The sequence below is a fragment of the Hemitrygon akajei genome, chromosome 22, assembly GCF_048418815.1.
Source record: "Hemitrygon akajei chromosome 22, sHemAka1.3, whole genome shotgun sequence".
Classification (NCBI taxonomy): domain Eukaryota; kingdom Metazoa; phylum Chordata; class Chondrichthyes; order Myliobatiformes; family Dasyatidae; genus Hemitrygon; species Hemitrygon akajei.
Window position 1 is genome coordinate 8,887,100 of NC_133145.1, and position 15,922 is coordinate 8,903,021.

Here is a 15,922-nt window from a genome sequence, read left to right on the forward strand (position 1 = left end):
ATTTCCTCCCTCTCCTGTCGCTATCCATTTCCTCTCCCTCTCCTGTCGCTATCCATTTCCTCTCCCTCTCCTGTCGCTATCCATTTCCTCTCCCTCTCCTGTCGTTATGAGTTTCTTCTCCCTCTTCTGTTGCTATCCATTTCCTCCCTCTCTCTCCTGTCATCTAGTTGTTGTTATTCTACCCTCTTTTCCAGTTCACTCTATTTTTTTTCTCTTGGTCAATCCTGAGAGATGGATCACACCATTTTCTCTTGGAATTTTGTGAATGGCCACCTTTCCACTCAGAGTCTTGAAGAATTTATATTCATGCCATGCAGTCGATGGCAAAGGATTTAGCTGAGGATCCTCCATCTCAACAATCACTTTAGTACAGCGAGTCTCCTCCAACAGGTGCCTATTTTTGGTTGGGCTGCAGAGTATGCTAATCCTTCTCATTGCTGTAAATGCAAATGTGCTGTTGCTCCGTGGCCATTGAATGGGTAGTCCTAAAGCAAGCAAATTGGATTAGTGTAGATGGGCAAAAAAGGATGGCTTTACAGGTCAATTTCTGTCTGCACAACCTCAAGACATGAGTCAGAGACATTTCACACCTTCCTGCTTCATGTGCCATCCTTCATTTACTAGCTCACAATCTGACCAGATGACACATCTGGAAGGTAGAGCTGACCCTTTGACAACTCTCTGAATATCAGCTGCAGATTGACATGGCATTCCCATTGACATTCAATGACATTGCCACATTCTGAGTCACTACCAGTCAGTAACTCAACTGAGCAGACACTGAAAATACCCCAGGTCACAGGGCACATATCCTATGAAGTGACTCATCATGGAGAGAGTGGACATGGACAAGATGTTTCCATCAGTAGGATATTCTATGAGCCAAAGGCACAACCTCAGATTAAAGGGAGACCCTTTTAAAACTGAGACGAGGAGGAAGTTCCTCAGCCAGAATGTGGAGAATGTGTGGAATTCATTGCCATGGAGGCCAGGTCAGTGGTTATATTTAAGACAGAGATCAATAGGCTCAACAAACCACAAGAACACTATGGGCACAGTCACTCTTGAAAAGCCTCTTCTGTAACTCCCTGCAACCCTTAGCCTCACTCTTTAAAGTGGAGGTCAAGTGTCCAGAAGAATATCAGCACCTTCATGTTTTCCAAGAACTTCCAAGACTTGTGAAAGTTGTGAAGCTCCCATCCCATCTGTACTGTTAATCACCAACATTTCAAGAAGGTCAAGAACTGGGCCCAGCACTGTTTACAGAGCCAATTATTAATGGACGATAAAGAAGCTTGAGAGGCAAACTTTTCGCACGCAGATGATCGGTATGTAGAAAGAGCTACCAGAGGAAGTGGTAGAGGTGAATGCAACATAAAATATTGAATAGTACAGCACAGGAGCAGGCTCTTCAGTTCACAATGTCTAACCCGACAACTCCATTGCCAATGCTCAAGAAACTCAGTGCAAACTAGGACAAAGCAGTCCCATCCAACACCTCATCTACTCACCACAAGCACATTAAGCCACATACAACTACCACATTTGGAAAGGAACATGGATAGGAAAGACTTAGAGAGAAATGGGTGAAACATAGGTAAATGGGAGTAGCTTAGTTGTGTGTACTGGTCAGGCTGGATGAGTTTGTGCGAAAAGTTATACAATGTGGAAATAGGTCCTATTTACATTATGAGGATGAAGATAAAAGAAAGCTGCTGATAGGTCTACCCAATGAGGAGGGACATTAAATTTTGTCTCCAAGGGACTTCTGGTGACACCATTATTCAGTATTGACCTGCCTCGCATTCCCTCTCATGAAACTCGAAGAATAATAGCTGTTAAGTTACTTTTGGCCATCTATGAAAGACGTTTTTGCTAAGTAAAGAGTAGAGGAGCACGAGTATGGCGTCTCGGACTTCAAAACACACTGGAAAACCAGAAATACAGAGAAAGTAAAGACAAAAAGATACAGCTAGCGCCAGAACAAGCCGAAGCTAGCAAAGATGAGGAGGAGAAAGATATGGCCATGATACTACATGAGTTGAAGGAGTTGAGAAAAGAGGCATCCCTACCAAGACTGGAGACCTCGGTGACAGATCTGAAGGAACGACTGGACCTACTTGGGCAGAAATCTCCCAAGTCTGAGTCCAGAATTAGTGCTAACTAGGATGCACGTTTCCGGCATGAGAGAGCACTTAAATACCTGTTGAAGTGAGAAGCCACTCTTACCACAGCTTGCGATGATCTCCAGAACCGCTTATGAAGGAATAACTTAAGAATCTATCAGATACCTGAGGGTAGTGAAAAAGGAGATATGGTGCGGTCTGTCAAACAGTCAATTAAAATGACGCTTCAGCTGCCAGAGGACTTAAATATATACATTGAGAGAGTCCACCGATTCCTGATCACAGAGCCAGTGCCCTCTGCACCACCTTGCTCTGTCATTGTACAATTCTTGGATTATACAACAAAAGAGGCAGTACTGCGTCAAGCATGGGCGCAAAAACAAGTTACGTTTCAAGGCAGAGTCATCTATTTTGATCAGGACTACTCTCCTGAGGTCCAGAAAAGAAGAACAAAAGTCCGCACTGTGATCAAACAGCTAAAGGAGAAAGTTGTGCAAGCAAGTTGTCGCTTCCCAGCACAGCTGAGAATAAACTTGGATGCTGGAGTCATGTCTTTCCTTGATTGAATTTTACCTACACTTAACAACCTGGGCGTCTCCATGCCGGTGAGTGGGAGGGAGAAGCTGGAGCATCGAGGTATGGCAGGTGCAGCGGAGGGGGAGAGGAGGGAGCGCTGCGCTGTCAGAGGCAGACATGAGAGCTTTCCTGACATAAGAAAAGGATGATTACATTTTTTTTCTTTCAAGGAAGGATGTATTATGAACAGTGTCTTCTTTGGACTGATTAATAATTTCTGGGTGTGAGCAATATTTAACTGTCTTCGCCAACATGTACAGTTATTTACCAGCGTAACTGATATATCTTGATATACAATGCAGTTTCATGGGGAGGGGGAGGGTGAGTTACATTTTGTTAAGCAGGCAGAAAAGGAAAAGGAATTGCCAAGGGAGGGCAACAACTCAACCAGGGGGATATGTTTTCTCTCTGGTTTGTAGCTATGACAGCACTGTGTGCATGTTCCCCAGAGAGAAGTAGGTGTCATTACTCTCTGCCTAATTATTATCAGGGGCTGGACTTGTTAAGAGAAAAAGGAGTCATAATAATTTGTTTTATCAGGAATATTAAAAGACCAACTGGGTTTTTGGAAGTCTTGTTTGGTTTTATTGTGTTTTGTGAGTTATATTCTTTTGTAAATAGCTCTCTAGGCATTGACAGGTCATCACAAGTTTTTCCAGTTATTATTCAAATGTGTACTATAAAAATGCCGGGTTTGGTTGAAGGTGGGGCGGGGGCGGGGGTGGTGATGTAGTAAGAGAGGTATTGTATCATGGCCATTTTGAACATAATTAGTTATAATATTAATGGAATCAATCACCCCATTAAAAGTAAAAAAACATTGGCTCAGTTGAAAAAGCTTAATTGCTCTATAGCTCTATTACAAGAAACATATTTAGGAGACACGGAACACAAAAAATTAAAAAGAGAGTGGGTAGATCAAGTCTATTATTCACATTGCCCTAATAGTAGAAAGAGAGGAGTTGTGATATTAATTAACAGATTAGTTTATTTCATGGTGGAAAAAGACATTAAAGACCTGACAATACATGTAGATATGTGTTAGCTTTAGGCTCAATGGGAAGTGAAGAGTTTACTATCATGAGTATCTCAGTGTGGAATGGCAATTGTCCCGTATCAGACTGTAAAGACCTCCAACGGGTGGTGAAAACTGCCCAGTGGATTATTGGCACCCAATTGCCCACAACTGAGAACATTTACCATAAACACTGCCTGGGCAGGGCGAGAAGCATTATCAAGGATACATCTCACCCTAACCATGGACTTTTTACTCTCCTGCCATCCAGTAGGCGCTTCAGGAGCTTCCGCTCTCACAGGCTCAGGAAGAGCTTCTTCCCTGAGGCTGTGACCCTGCTGAACCTCACATCACAGCGCTAAGCAGTACTGCACCCATATTGTACTGCCTTAGTACTTTTATATTTGTGTGCTGTTGCACTTACTTTTTATTAGCAGTTATTTTGTAAATAACACTATTCCTTTGCACTTCTGGTTAGATGCTAATTGCATTTCATTGGCTTTGTATCTGTACTCGGCACTATGACAATAAAGTTGAATCTAATCTCTTTTGGAAGAGGACAGCGAGGCTGAGAAGAAGTGCGGCGGCGGCCATTTTCAAATTGCTTCTCAGATCGGAGTTCTGAGAGGCGGGACTGCGCAGGCGCGTGAAGGAGGCCTGGGAAGGAGGGAAGATATAAAAAGGAGAGAAGGAGTGAGGCAGTTCTCTTTTGGAAGAGGACAGCGAGGCTGAGAAGAAGTGCGGCGGCGGCCATTTTCAAATTGCTTCTCAGATCGGAGTTCTGAGAGGCGGGACTGCGCAGGCGCGTGAAGGAGGCCTGGGAAGGAGGGAAGATATAAAAAGGAGAGAAGGAGTGAGGCAGTTCTCTTTTGGAAGAGGACAGCGAGGCTGAGAAGAAGTGCGGCGGCGGCCATTTTCAAATTGCTTCTCAGATCGGAGTTCTGAGAGGCGGGACTGCGCAGGCGCGTGAAGGAGGCCTGGGAAGGAGGGAAGATATAAAAAGAACGCAGCCTTAAGCAGCAGGCAGCTTCATTTGCGGGCAGTGGAGTGAGTCGGGAGCAGAGTGTAGGGCTTGGGCTCAGAGGGCTTAGGCGGAAGAGGGCACAGTAGGCTTATCTTTTAGTTCTTGTTATTTTCAGTTATTCGGGAGGTATGAGTGTGAGGGCAGCTTGTTGTTCTCGGTGTCGGATGTGGGAGATCCTGGAGTCTCCGAGCCTCCCGGACGTCCACATCTGCGCCAGGTGCGCCGAACTGCAGCTCCTGAGGGACCGAATTAGGGAACTGGAGCTGCAGCTCGATGACCTTCGCCTGGTCAGGGAGAGTGAGGAGGTGATAGAGAGGAGTTACAGGCAGGTGGTCACTCCGGGGCCACGGGAGGCAGATAGGTGGGTCACGATCAGGAAGGGGAAGGGGCAGGTACTAGAGAGTACCCCAGTGGCTGTACCCCTTGACAATAAGTACTCATGTTTGAGTACTGTTGGGGGGGACAGCCTACCTGGAGGAAGTGACAGTGGCCGGGCCTCCAGCACAGAGGACGGCCCTGTAGCTCAGAAGGGTAGGGATAGAAGAAAGAGGACCATAGTAATAGGGGACTCGATAGTCAGGGGTTCAGACAGGCGGTTCTGTGGAGGTGATCGGGAGTCCCGGATGGTAGTTTGCCTCCCTGGTGCCAGGGTCCGGGACGTTTCTGATCGCGTCCAAGATATCCTGAAGTGGGAGGGTGAGGAGCCAGAGGTCGTGGTACATGTAGGTACCAATGACATAGGTAGGAAAGGGGAAGAGGTCCTGAAACGAGAGTATAGGGAGTTAGGAAGGCAGTTAAGAAGAAGGACCGCAAAGGTAGTAATCTCGGGATTACTGCCTGTACCACGCGACAGTGAGAGTAGGAATGGAATTAGGTGGAGGATGAATGCGTGGTTGAGGGATTGGAGCAGGGGGCAGGGATTCAAGTTTCTGGATCATTGGGACCTCTTCTGGGGCAGGCGTGACCTGTTCAAGAAGGACGGGTTACACTTGAATCCTGGGGGGACCAATATCCTAGCGGGGAGGTTTGCTAGGGCTACGGGGCAGACTTTAAACTAGTAAGATGGGGGGGCGGAAATCAATTTGAGGAAACTATGGGAGAGGAGGTTAGTTCACCAGTAGAGCAAGTAAGTAGACCGTGTGTGAGGGAGGACAGGCAGGTGATGGAGGAGGGATGCGCTCAGCCCGAAGTTGTAGGGGAGAAGAAAGAAAAGGATAATAAATTTGAATGCATTGCTAGGGATGAAAAGAGAGGAGGAGGTGGAGAGTATCTTAAATGTATCTATTTTAATGCTAGGAGCATTGTAAGAAAGGTGGATGAGCTTAAAGTGTGGATTGATACCTGGAATTATGATGTTGTAGCTATTAGTGAAACATGGTTGCAGGAAGGGTGTGATTGGCAACTAAATATTCCTGGATTTAGTTGCTTCAGGTGTGATAGAGTAGGAGGGGCCAGAGGAGGAGGTGTTGCATTGCTTGTCCGAGAAAATCTTATGGCGGTGCTTTGGAAGGATAGATTACAGAGCTCCTCTAGGGAGGCTATTTGGGTGGAATTGAGGAATGGGAAAGGTGTAGTAACACTGATAGGAGTGTATTATAGGCCACCTAATGGGGAGCGTGAGTTGGAAGAGCAAATGTGTCAGGAGATAGCAGATATTTGTAGTAAACACAAGGTGGTGATTGTGGGAGATTTTAATTTTCCACACATAGATTGGGAAGCTCATTCTGTAAAAGGGCTGGATGGTTTAGAGTTTGTGAAATGTGTGCAGGATAGCTTTTTGCAACAATACATAGAAGTACCGACTAGAGATGGGGCAGTGTTGGATCTCCTGTTAGGGAATGCGATAGGTCAGCTGACAGATGTATGTGTTGGGGAGCACTTCGGGTCCAGTGATCACAATAGCATTAGCTTCAATATAATTATGGAGAAGGACAGGACTGGACCTAGAGTTGAGATTTTTGATTGGAGAAAGGCTAACTTTGAGGAGATGCGCAGGGATTTAGAGAGAGTGGAATGGGTCAAGTTGTTTTATGGGAAGGATGTAATAGAGAAATGGAGGTCATTTAAGGGTGAAATTATGAGGGTACAGAATCTTTATGTTCCTGTTCGGTTGAAAGGAAAGGTTAAAGGTTTGAAAGCGCCATGGTTTTCAAGGGATATTAGAAACTTGGTTCGAAAAAAGAGGGATGTCTACAATAGATATAGGCAGCATGGAGTAAAGGAATTGCTCGAGGAATATAAAGAATGTAAAAGGAAACTTAAGAAAGAGATTAGAAAAGCTAAAAGAAGTTACGAGTTTGGTTTGGCAAATAAGGTGGAAGTAAATCCGAAAGGCTTCTACAGTTATATTAAAAGCAAGAGGATAGTGAGGGATAAAATTGGTCCCTTAGAGAATCAGGGTGGTCAGCTATGTGTGGAGCCGAGGGAGATGGGAGAGATTTTGAACGATTTCTTCTCTTCGGTATTCACTAAGGAGAAGGATATCGAATGGTGTAAGGTGTGGGAAACAAGTAAGGAAGTTATGGAACCTATGACAATTAAAGAGGTGGAAGTACTGGCGCTTTTAAGAAATTTAAAAGTGGATAAATCTCCGGGTCCTGACCGGATATTCCCCAGGACCTTGAGGGAAGTTTGTGTAGAGATAGCAGGAGCTCTGACGGAGATCTTTCAGATGTCATTAGAAACGGGGATTGTGCCGGAGGATTGGCGTATTGCTCATGTGGTTCCATTGTTTAAAAAGGGTTCTAGAAGTAAGCCTGGCAATTATAGACCTGTCAGTTTGACATCAGTGGTGGGTAAATTAATGGAAAGTATTCTTAGAGATAGTATTTATAATTATCTGGATAGACAGGATCTGATTAGGAGTAGCCAGCATGGATTTGTGCGTGGAAGGTCATGTTTGACAAACCTTATTGAATTTTTTGAAGTAGTTACGAGGAATGTTGACGAGGGTAAGGCAGTGGATGTAGTCTATATGGACTTCAGCAAGGCCTTTGACAAAGTTCCACATGGAAGGTTAGTTAAGAAGGTTCAGTCATTAGGTATTAATGCTGGAGTAATAAAATGGATTCAACAGTGGCTAGATGGGAGATGCCAGAGAGTAGTGGTGGATAATTGTTTATCGGGATGGAGGCCGGTGACTAGCGGGGTGCCTCAGGGATCTGTTTTGGGCCCAATGTTGTTTGTAATATACATAAATGATCTGGATGATGGGGTGGTAAATTGGATTAGTAAGTATGCTGATGATACTAAGGTAGGAGGTGTTGTGGATAATGAGGTGGGTTTTCAAAGCTTGCAGGGAGATTTATGCCGGTTAGAAGAATGGGCTGAACGTTGGCAGATGGAGTTTAATGCTGAGAAGTGTGAGGTTCTACATTTTGGCAGGAATAATCCAAATAGAACATACAGGGTAAATGGTAGGGCATTGAGGAATGCAGTGGAACAGAGAGATCTAGGAATAACAGTGCATAGTTCCCTGAAGGTGGAGTCTCATGTAGATAGGGTGGTGAAGAAGGCTTTTGGAACGCTGGCCTTTATAAATCAGAGCATTGAGTACAGAAGTTGGGATGTAATGTTAAAATTGTACAAGGCATTGGTAAGGCCAAATTTGGAATATTGTGTACAGTTCTGGTCACCGAATTATAGGAAAGATATCAATAAATTAGAGAGAGTGCAGAGACGATTTACTAGGATGTTACCAGGGTTTCAGCACTTAAGTTACAGAGAAAGGTTGAACAAGTTAGGTCTCTATTCATTGGAGCGTAGAAGGTTGAGGGGGGATTTGATCGAGGTATTTAAAATGTTGAGAGGGATAGATAGAGTTGACGTGAATAGGCTGTTTCCATTGAGAGTAGGGGAGATTCAAACGAGAGGACATGATTTGAGAGTTAGGGGGCAAAAGTTTAAGGGAAACACGAGGGGGTATTTCTTTACTCAGAGAGTGATAGCTGTGTGGAATGAGCTTCCTGTAGAAGTAGTAGAGGCCAGATCAGTTGTGTCATTTAAGGTAAAATTGGATAGGTATATGGATAGGAAAGGAGTGGAGGGTTATGGGCTGAGTGCGGGTAGGTGGGACTAGGTGAGATTAAGAGTTCGGCACGGACTAGGAGGGCCGGAATGGCCTGTTTCCGTGCTGTGATTGTTATATGGTTATATGGTTATATGGTTATAATCTAATCTACTCACCGAGTGATGATAACCCCACCTTTTTCAAAGAAGTAGCTTTATTACTTGCTCGGGAGGCTAGAGGTACTGTTATAGTTGGGGGAGACTTTAATTGTATTCTTAATAGGAGTTTGGATAAATTACCTGGGAATGGAGAACCCCTGAGCAAGAAGTCTAAAGCAGTAAAAATTATGTTGGATGAGCTTGGGCTAATTGATGGCTGGAGAGCATTGAATCCAGGTGCCAGGGATTTTAGTCATATATCAAGAGCCCATGGCTCATGTTCAAGAACTGACCTTATTTGCATCCCAAAGAAGGATCCACATCAGGTGACATTGTCAGATCATGTTCCTGTTAGACTTGTACTGAAAGTAGGCTCTGAAACGGCACTTCAAATACTGGAGGCTCAATGTTTCCACGTTGATGGACCCCTCTTCCTATAATCAACTAAAACAATGCATTGACGAATATTTTGTGACAAATGACAATGGGGAGGTTTCTCCCTCGATAGTGTGGGGAGGTGCAAAAGCTGTGATTAGGGGAAAATGTATTGATTTGGCTGTTCAAATGAAAAAATACCAAACAAGAATGATTGGAAAAACCTACAAAAGTGTAGGGATGCCTTGAATGAGTTGCTCACATACAAAGCAGAAGGAGCACTTGTATACACAAATCAAAATACAAAAGTATTATGAGATAACCAGGCCAGCCATCTGTTAACATTTCAGTTGAGAAAGGCACAATCTTACAGAGTTGTACCAAAAATTAGACATCCTTTAACTTTCTCCAAGGTATCGAACCCAAACGATGCAGCAGAGGCATTTAGGGCCTCCTATAAAGATCTGTATGATTCTTTGGATCCACCACAAAATAAAGGCAAGCTGGACAAAATTTTCAGAGACATCTGTATAAACAAACTTTCAGAAAGTGAGATTGTTTCACTGACACAACCAATCTCAGAGTTAGAAATTAAAGATATTATTAAAACATTAAAATATAATAAATCCTCAGGTATGGATTTCTGGGTGAGTTCTATGAGATATTTACAACGTAACTTACTCCAATTTTATGTAAAGTTTTTAATTATGCTCTGAATGAACATGAACCCCCGGAGAGTTGGTCAGAGACAATCATATCAGTAATCCACAAGGATGGAAAGGATGATGTAGTTCATATAGACCAATCAGTCTGCTTGGTACTGATGTGAAGATTCTTTGTTCTATTTTAGCAGAGAGACTACAGAAATATGTAAGATCAAACTGGATTTATTCCAGGCTGCCAGGGAGCAAACAATGTTAGAAGAGCTTTAAATACCCAGTCTTTAGCACAGAGATCCATCCACCCTTCAATGTTTCTTAGCTTAGCTGCCGAGAAGGCATTTGATAGGGTGGATTGGATATACTTAGACCAGTGGTCCCCAACCACCGGGCCGCAGACCAGTACCAGGCCACGAGGAAACGATATGATTTGGTGATATGAAATAATATGAGTCAGCAGCACCTTTCCGCATTCCCTGTCACACCCACTGTTGAACTTGAACGCACGTGAGGTCATTACTCATGCGTCATCCATGTCAGCACGGGAAGAAGATCAACTTCTTGAGCTTGCAGATGACGGTGGCCTAAAAAGTATGTTTGACATAACATCTCTGCCGGCATTCTGGATCAAAGTCAAGGCTGAATATCCTGATATAGCCATGAAAACGTTGCTTCCATTTCCAACATCATATCTCTGCGAAGTGGCTTTTCTGCAATGAAAACTAAATTGTGGAATAGACTGGACATAAGGAACCCCCGTCGAGTATCGCTGTCTCCCATCTCCCCTCAATGGGACAGTCTTGTTGCAGGGAAACAAGCCCAGGGATCCCACTGATTTAGTGGTATTGGTGTGTTGCAATGATTGTATATTTTCATTTGGAGAAAATATGCGCTGTGTGTTTAATATTAAATTCATTAGATATACCCTTTTAGAAACGAAATTGAGTGTATTATCCACTTACAAGTGACTTAGTTGACTTATCACTTATATTCCGGTCGTGATTAACACCCCGCCACCCCCGCCCCACCGGTCGGCGAGAATATTGTCAACATTAAACCAGTCCGCGGTGCAAAAATGGTTGGGGACCCCTGACTTAGACTATACCTTAGAAAAATGGGTTTTAATGCAACATTTTGAAGTTGGATGAAGATACTGAATAAAGATCCAATTTCCAGGGTTAGAGTAAATGGATACTGTTCCAATTTCTTCAGGCTCAAAAGGGGAACCAATCAGGAGCCCCCCATCCCTGATATTATTTGCCTTAAGCAGCGAACCACTGGCTGAGTTAATAAGGCAAAATGAACAAATTGAGTATAACAGATAAAGGAGATATAACCCATAAGATAGCTTTATTTGCAAATGACTTTCTTCTCTTTATAAAGAACCCTCTTTCATCAGTCCCCATGCTTATACAATGTTTGAGAAGCTATGCTGAGGTCTATGGATAGAAAGTTAACAAAGCAAAATCTAAAGCTATGATGATTACAGGGCAAAGCCAGCTGGATGATGAAGTGACTTTTCATTGGCCAAAACAGGACTTCAGATATTTGGGGGTTAGTCTACCTCATAGTTCCTCCTAGCTCTTTGCAGCCAATTATGTTAAACTTATTAATCAAGTGAGGAGAGATCTTGAACATTGGGAGATGCTTCCTTTATCACTGATAGGTAGAGTAGAAATGATCAGGATAAATAATTTGCCCAGGTTTCTTTTTCTTTTCAGTGCTCTACCCATAATAGTTCCTATACCTATGTTTAAAATGTTGGACAGACTCATCAGTAGGTTTACAGTGTATGGCAGAAAGAGAGGCCTAGGGTGAGACTAAAAGTGTTATACTCAAATAAAAAACAGGGAGGTTTAGCTTTACCTCATTTAAAGACCTATTATTGGGCTACCCAATTAAGAGCAATTGTGTCATGAATCAGAGAAGACGTGGATTCAAGACGGGTTCACATAGAGCGAAATTCAATTGGTGAGTTATCTTTAGCTTTTTAAATCCAAACGTGTGGAAGAATGTTAAGTCTCAGAATGAATGGGTTAACTATACATTTAAAGTATGGGATAAAACAAAGAACAATACAGCACAGTACAGGCCATTCAGCCCACAATGTTGTGCCAACCCTTAAACCCTGCCTCCTATATAACCCTCCACCTTAAGTTCCTCCATATACCTGTCTAGTAGTCTCTTTAATTTCACTAGTGTATCTGCCTCCACCACTGACTCAAGCACTGCATTACACGCACAAACCACTCTGAATAAAAAACCTTCCTCTATTATCCCCCTTGAACTTTCCTCCCCTTATCTTAAAGCCATGTCCTCTTGTATTGAGCAGTGGTGCCCTGGGGAAGAGGCACTGACTGTCTGCTCTATCTATTCTTCTTAATATCTTGTATACCTCTATCATGTCTCCTCTCATCCTCCTTCTCTCCAGAAAGTAAAGTCCTAGCTCCCTTAATCTCTGATCATAATGCATACACTCTAAACCAGGCATCATCCTGGTAAATCTCTGTACCCTTTCCAATGCTTCCACATCCTTCCTATACTGCATCATTACATCGCATCTCTTAAACTCTACCCCTCGACTTATGAAAGCTATCACTCCACAAGCTTTCTTAACTACCCTATCTACCTGTGAAGCAATTTTCAGGGATCGGTGGACATGTACCCCCAGATCCCTCTGCTCCTCCACACTACCAAGTATCCTGCCATTTACTTTGTACTCTGCCTTGGAGTTTGAGTAGAGGTCCCAGAACCGATCCTTGTGGGACATCACGAGTCACAACCCTCTAATCCAAATGTACTCCTTCCACCAGGACCCTCTGCTTTCTGCAGGCAAGCCAATTCTGAATCCAACTGGCCAAACTTCCCTGGATCCCATGCCTTCTGACTTTCTGAATAAGCCTACCATGTGGTACCTTGTCAAATGCCTTACTAAAATCCATGTGGATCACATCCACTGCACTACCCTCATCTATATGCCTGGTCACCTCCTCAAAGAACTCTAACAGGCTTGTTGGACACGATCTGCCCTTCACAAAGCCATGCTGACTGTCCCTGATCAGACCATGATTCTCTAAATGCCCATAGATTCTACCTCTGAGAATCTTTTCCAACAGCTTTCCCACCAGAGATGTAAGGCTCACTGGTCTATAATTACCTGGGCTATCCCTACTACCTTTTTTGAACAAGGGGACAACGTTCGCCTCCCTCCAATCCTCCGGTACCATACCCGTGGACAACGAGGACATAAAGATCCTAGCCAGAAGCTCAGCAATCTCTTCCCTCGCCTCGTGGAGCACCCTGGGGAATATTCCAGAAAATTGTATCTTGTATATATAAAAAAAAACACTTGGATACAATGGATAACACGTTAAATGTTAAATATAAGTGGGAATTGGAGGTAAATACCATAATAGAAGAGGAAGAGTGGGAGAGGTCTTGGGAGTCATGGCATAAATGCTTAAATAGTCCCAATTGGAGAGAATTTGCTTGGAAAATAAGGATGAGGTACTTTAAAACCCCGATAGTAATATCATTATACACAGAAGAAAACAGCAGACTTTGCTGGAGAGGATGTGGCCTAGTGGGAGATTTTGCACATATATCCTGGGACTGTCCCATATTAAGGGAATTTTGGTACAAGGTCACTGAGGAAATAAGAAGGATTTTAGATATGTACACTCTTTGAACCTAGTCATTTAATTTTAGGCAACCTCCTGCATTCTGCATTAGAGAAGAATAAACTATACATGTTAAGAGTCTTGATTCTGATTGATCATAAAATGATAACTGTTAACTGGCTTAAATCTCACCCACCCACTTTGGAACAATGGATAGAGACTGAAAGAAGTGAACTGCATGGAAAATATCACTGCAAGTTTACAACTGAAAATGGACTCTTTTACTTGGAAAGATGGAACTCTGTTATAGTGTACCTGACACAGTGAAAGGCCCATACAGGGGCCTGGTAAAATGTAGGACTTGAGTTGATTTACTGAGGATTGCGATTTTATTTAAAATAGATGTAAATCTACATTGAGGGGTGATGTAAAGTATGTAAATCATGCGTATGTTTGTGTTTGTATGTAATTGTATGTTTGTGCTCTTTGTTTCTTCTTTCTCTTGCTCCTACTCTCTTCTACCCCAGTATTGTTAATATAGGTATTTACCATTGTGCAGTGAACTGTGGACTGATAGCCGATGCTTGTTTGTAGAGCAAACACGAGGAAATCTGCAGATGCTGGAAATTCAAACAACATACACAAAACGCTAGTGGAACACAGCAAGTGCTGCCTGGCCTGTTGTGTTCCAGCAGCATTTTGTGTGTGTTGCTTGTTTGTAGATATGTGTTTGTTCAATAAATTTTTTAAAAAAGAAAAAAAATTGTCTCTGATAGCTCCCCACGGACCAGACGTACCTGCAAAATCTTCCATGGGTCATTGCTCTTCAGTGTGGTCTCTAGCTTCAGCCTGGCATTCCTCAGCTCAGTGTACCTCTCTTCCAGTTTCTCCAAGGTGCTGCTGACCTGCTCCAGAGAGCTATTTTCCTTGGTCACTATGTACTCAATCACTTTGGCCTTCATCTCTTCCAGCTCCCTTGCCAATGTACTAAACTTGTTGACGTAACTCGTTTGCACTCGAGAAACTGAGTCCTGGAAACAAGCCAACATTGCAATCAGCTAAGGGACAGAAAACAATGGAAACACTAGCAGGTCTGGCAGTATCATAGGAAAGACACAGCAGTGATATTTCAGCTTAAAGAACCTTGTTCAGACCTGAGAAAATTTAGAATTCAGGTATACTTAAATTTGCTGGTTTTCAGGTTTTCTCAGTTCTCAGGAAAATCAAGGACCTGGAATGTTTCTTTTGCCTCTGCCAGACCCAATAGGCACGTCCAACCTTTTCCTTCATTTCAGATTTTCAGCATCTGCCGGTGTTTGCTCTGACTGCAGTGGAATCAGTTAGTGTTTCCACTCACTCATTCTTCACCACTCAGTAACACTATTTAAAAGCTCCCCTGTGCCACTGCCAATACTTATCTCTAACCAAAAGGTTAGATTCTGTGTCAGTGCTTCATGTGCATTAATAGCTGGCCAATTTTGGGCTACATGTGACCTCTTCAAAGGGCAGTTAATACTTAACCACACCACGTGTTAGCAAGTCCAACAGTGGTTGGAGCGGGGGGGGTGGCAGTTTTATTTAATTAATGTGCCACCAGGTGAATTATTTGGGCCTTTATCACAATGCCATACAACACTCTATTTTTAACATTTTTCTTATTTACTGTATAATGCATTAGAACGTAATTAAAATCCTAGAGTGCACAGGAGAGAGTGCAACTCACTATACATTGTTTCATCCAATCACTGCTCTCCATTCTTTCAATTTGTTGGTGCAGGGGTTCCCAACCTGGGGTCCATAGACCCCTCAGTTAATGATAGGGGTCCATGGCATAAGAAAGTTTAGGAACCCCTGTGTTAAGAGTGATAACACAAATCATGGACCACAAAGTCCCCAGAAATGTTCTAGACAGCAGGGAGATTAACGTTCTCCTTTCAGATGACTCTGTTACAGAGATTAATTGATGAGGGTGACTGTACTTAACATGAAATATCCTAAACCATACATACACTGGGCTGGTATTGGTCATGATCTATTTGCCATCACTTGTTCAGGTAAGTCTCTGTCATTCTCAGCTGTATGGGATTGATTTTGATAGTGTAGTAGAAGGGTAGGGGCCAAGGAAAGGACTGTAGCCAGAGGTTTTCTTTGTGCTAGTTTGCCTGTGTGTTTAAAACTGTGTCCACATACACATCCTGTTAGATCTGTGCAGAACAGCCTATTCTCCAATCATCTTGAAACTTCTTCCCATTGGAGCAGGACGCCACTCTGGCAACTCCTTGGTGCAACACTGCTGCAAGTAAAACAAGTCATACTCAAGCTTCTTCCATCTTCTGAATCAGAGGGATGGACAACTAACA

At 43.2% G+C, this 15,922-nt stretch overlaps 1 protein-coding gene across 3 annotated transcripts in view; it reads right to left on the bottom strand.

Moving 5' to 3' along the window:
* LOC140714957 (E3 ubiquitin-protein ligase TRIM65-like) overlaps window positions 1-15,922 on the bottom strand; it is a 59,373-nt gene that overhangs the window by 26,931 nt on the left and 16,520 nt on the right. For all 3 annotated transcript variants that reach the window (XM_073026658.1, XM_073026657.1, XM_073026656.1), the window contains one exon: window positions 14,360-14,593. In XM_073026658.1, coding sequence (XP_072882759.1) covers window positions 14,360-14,593 — 234 coding nt within the window. The remainder of the gene's footprint in view (window positions 1-14,359; window positions 14,594-15,922) is intronic.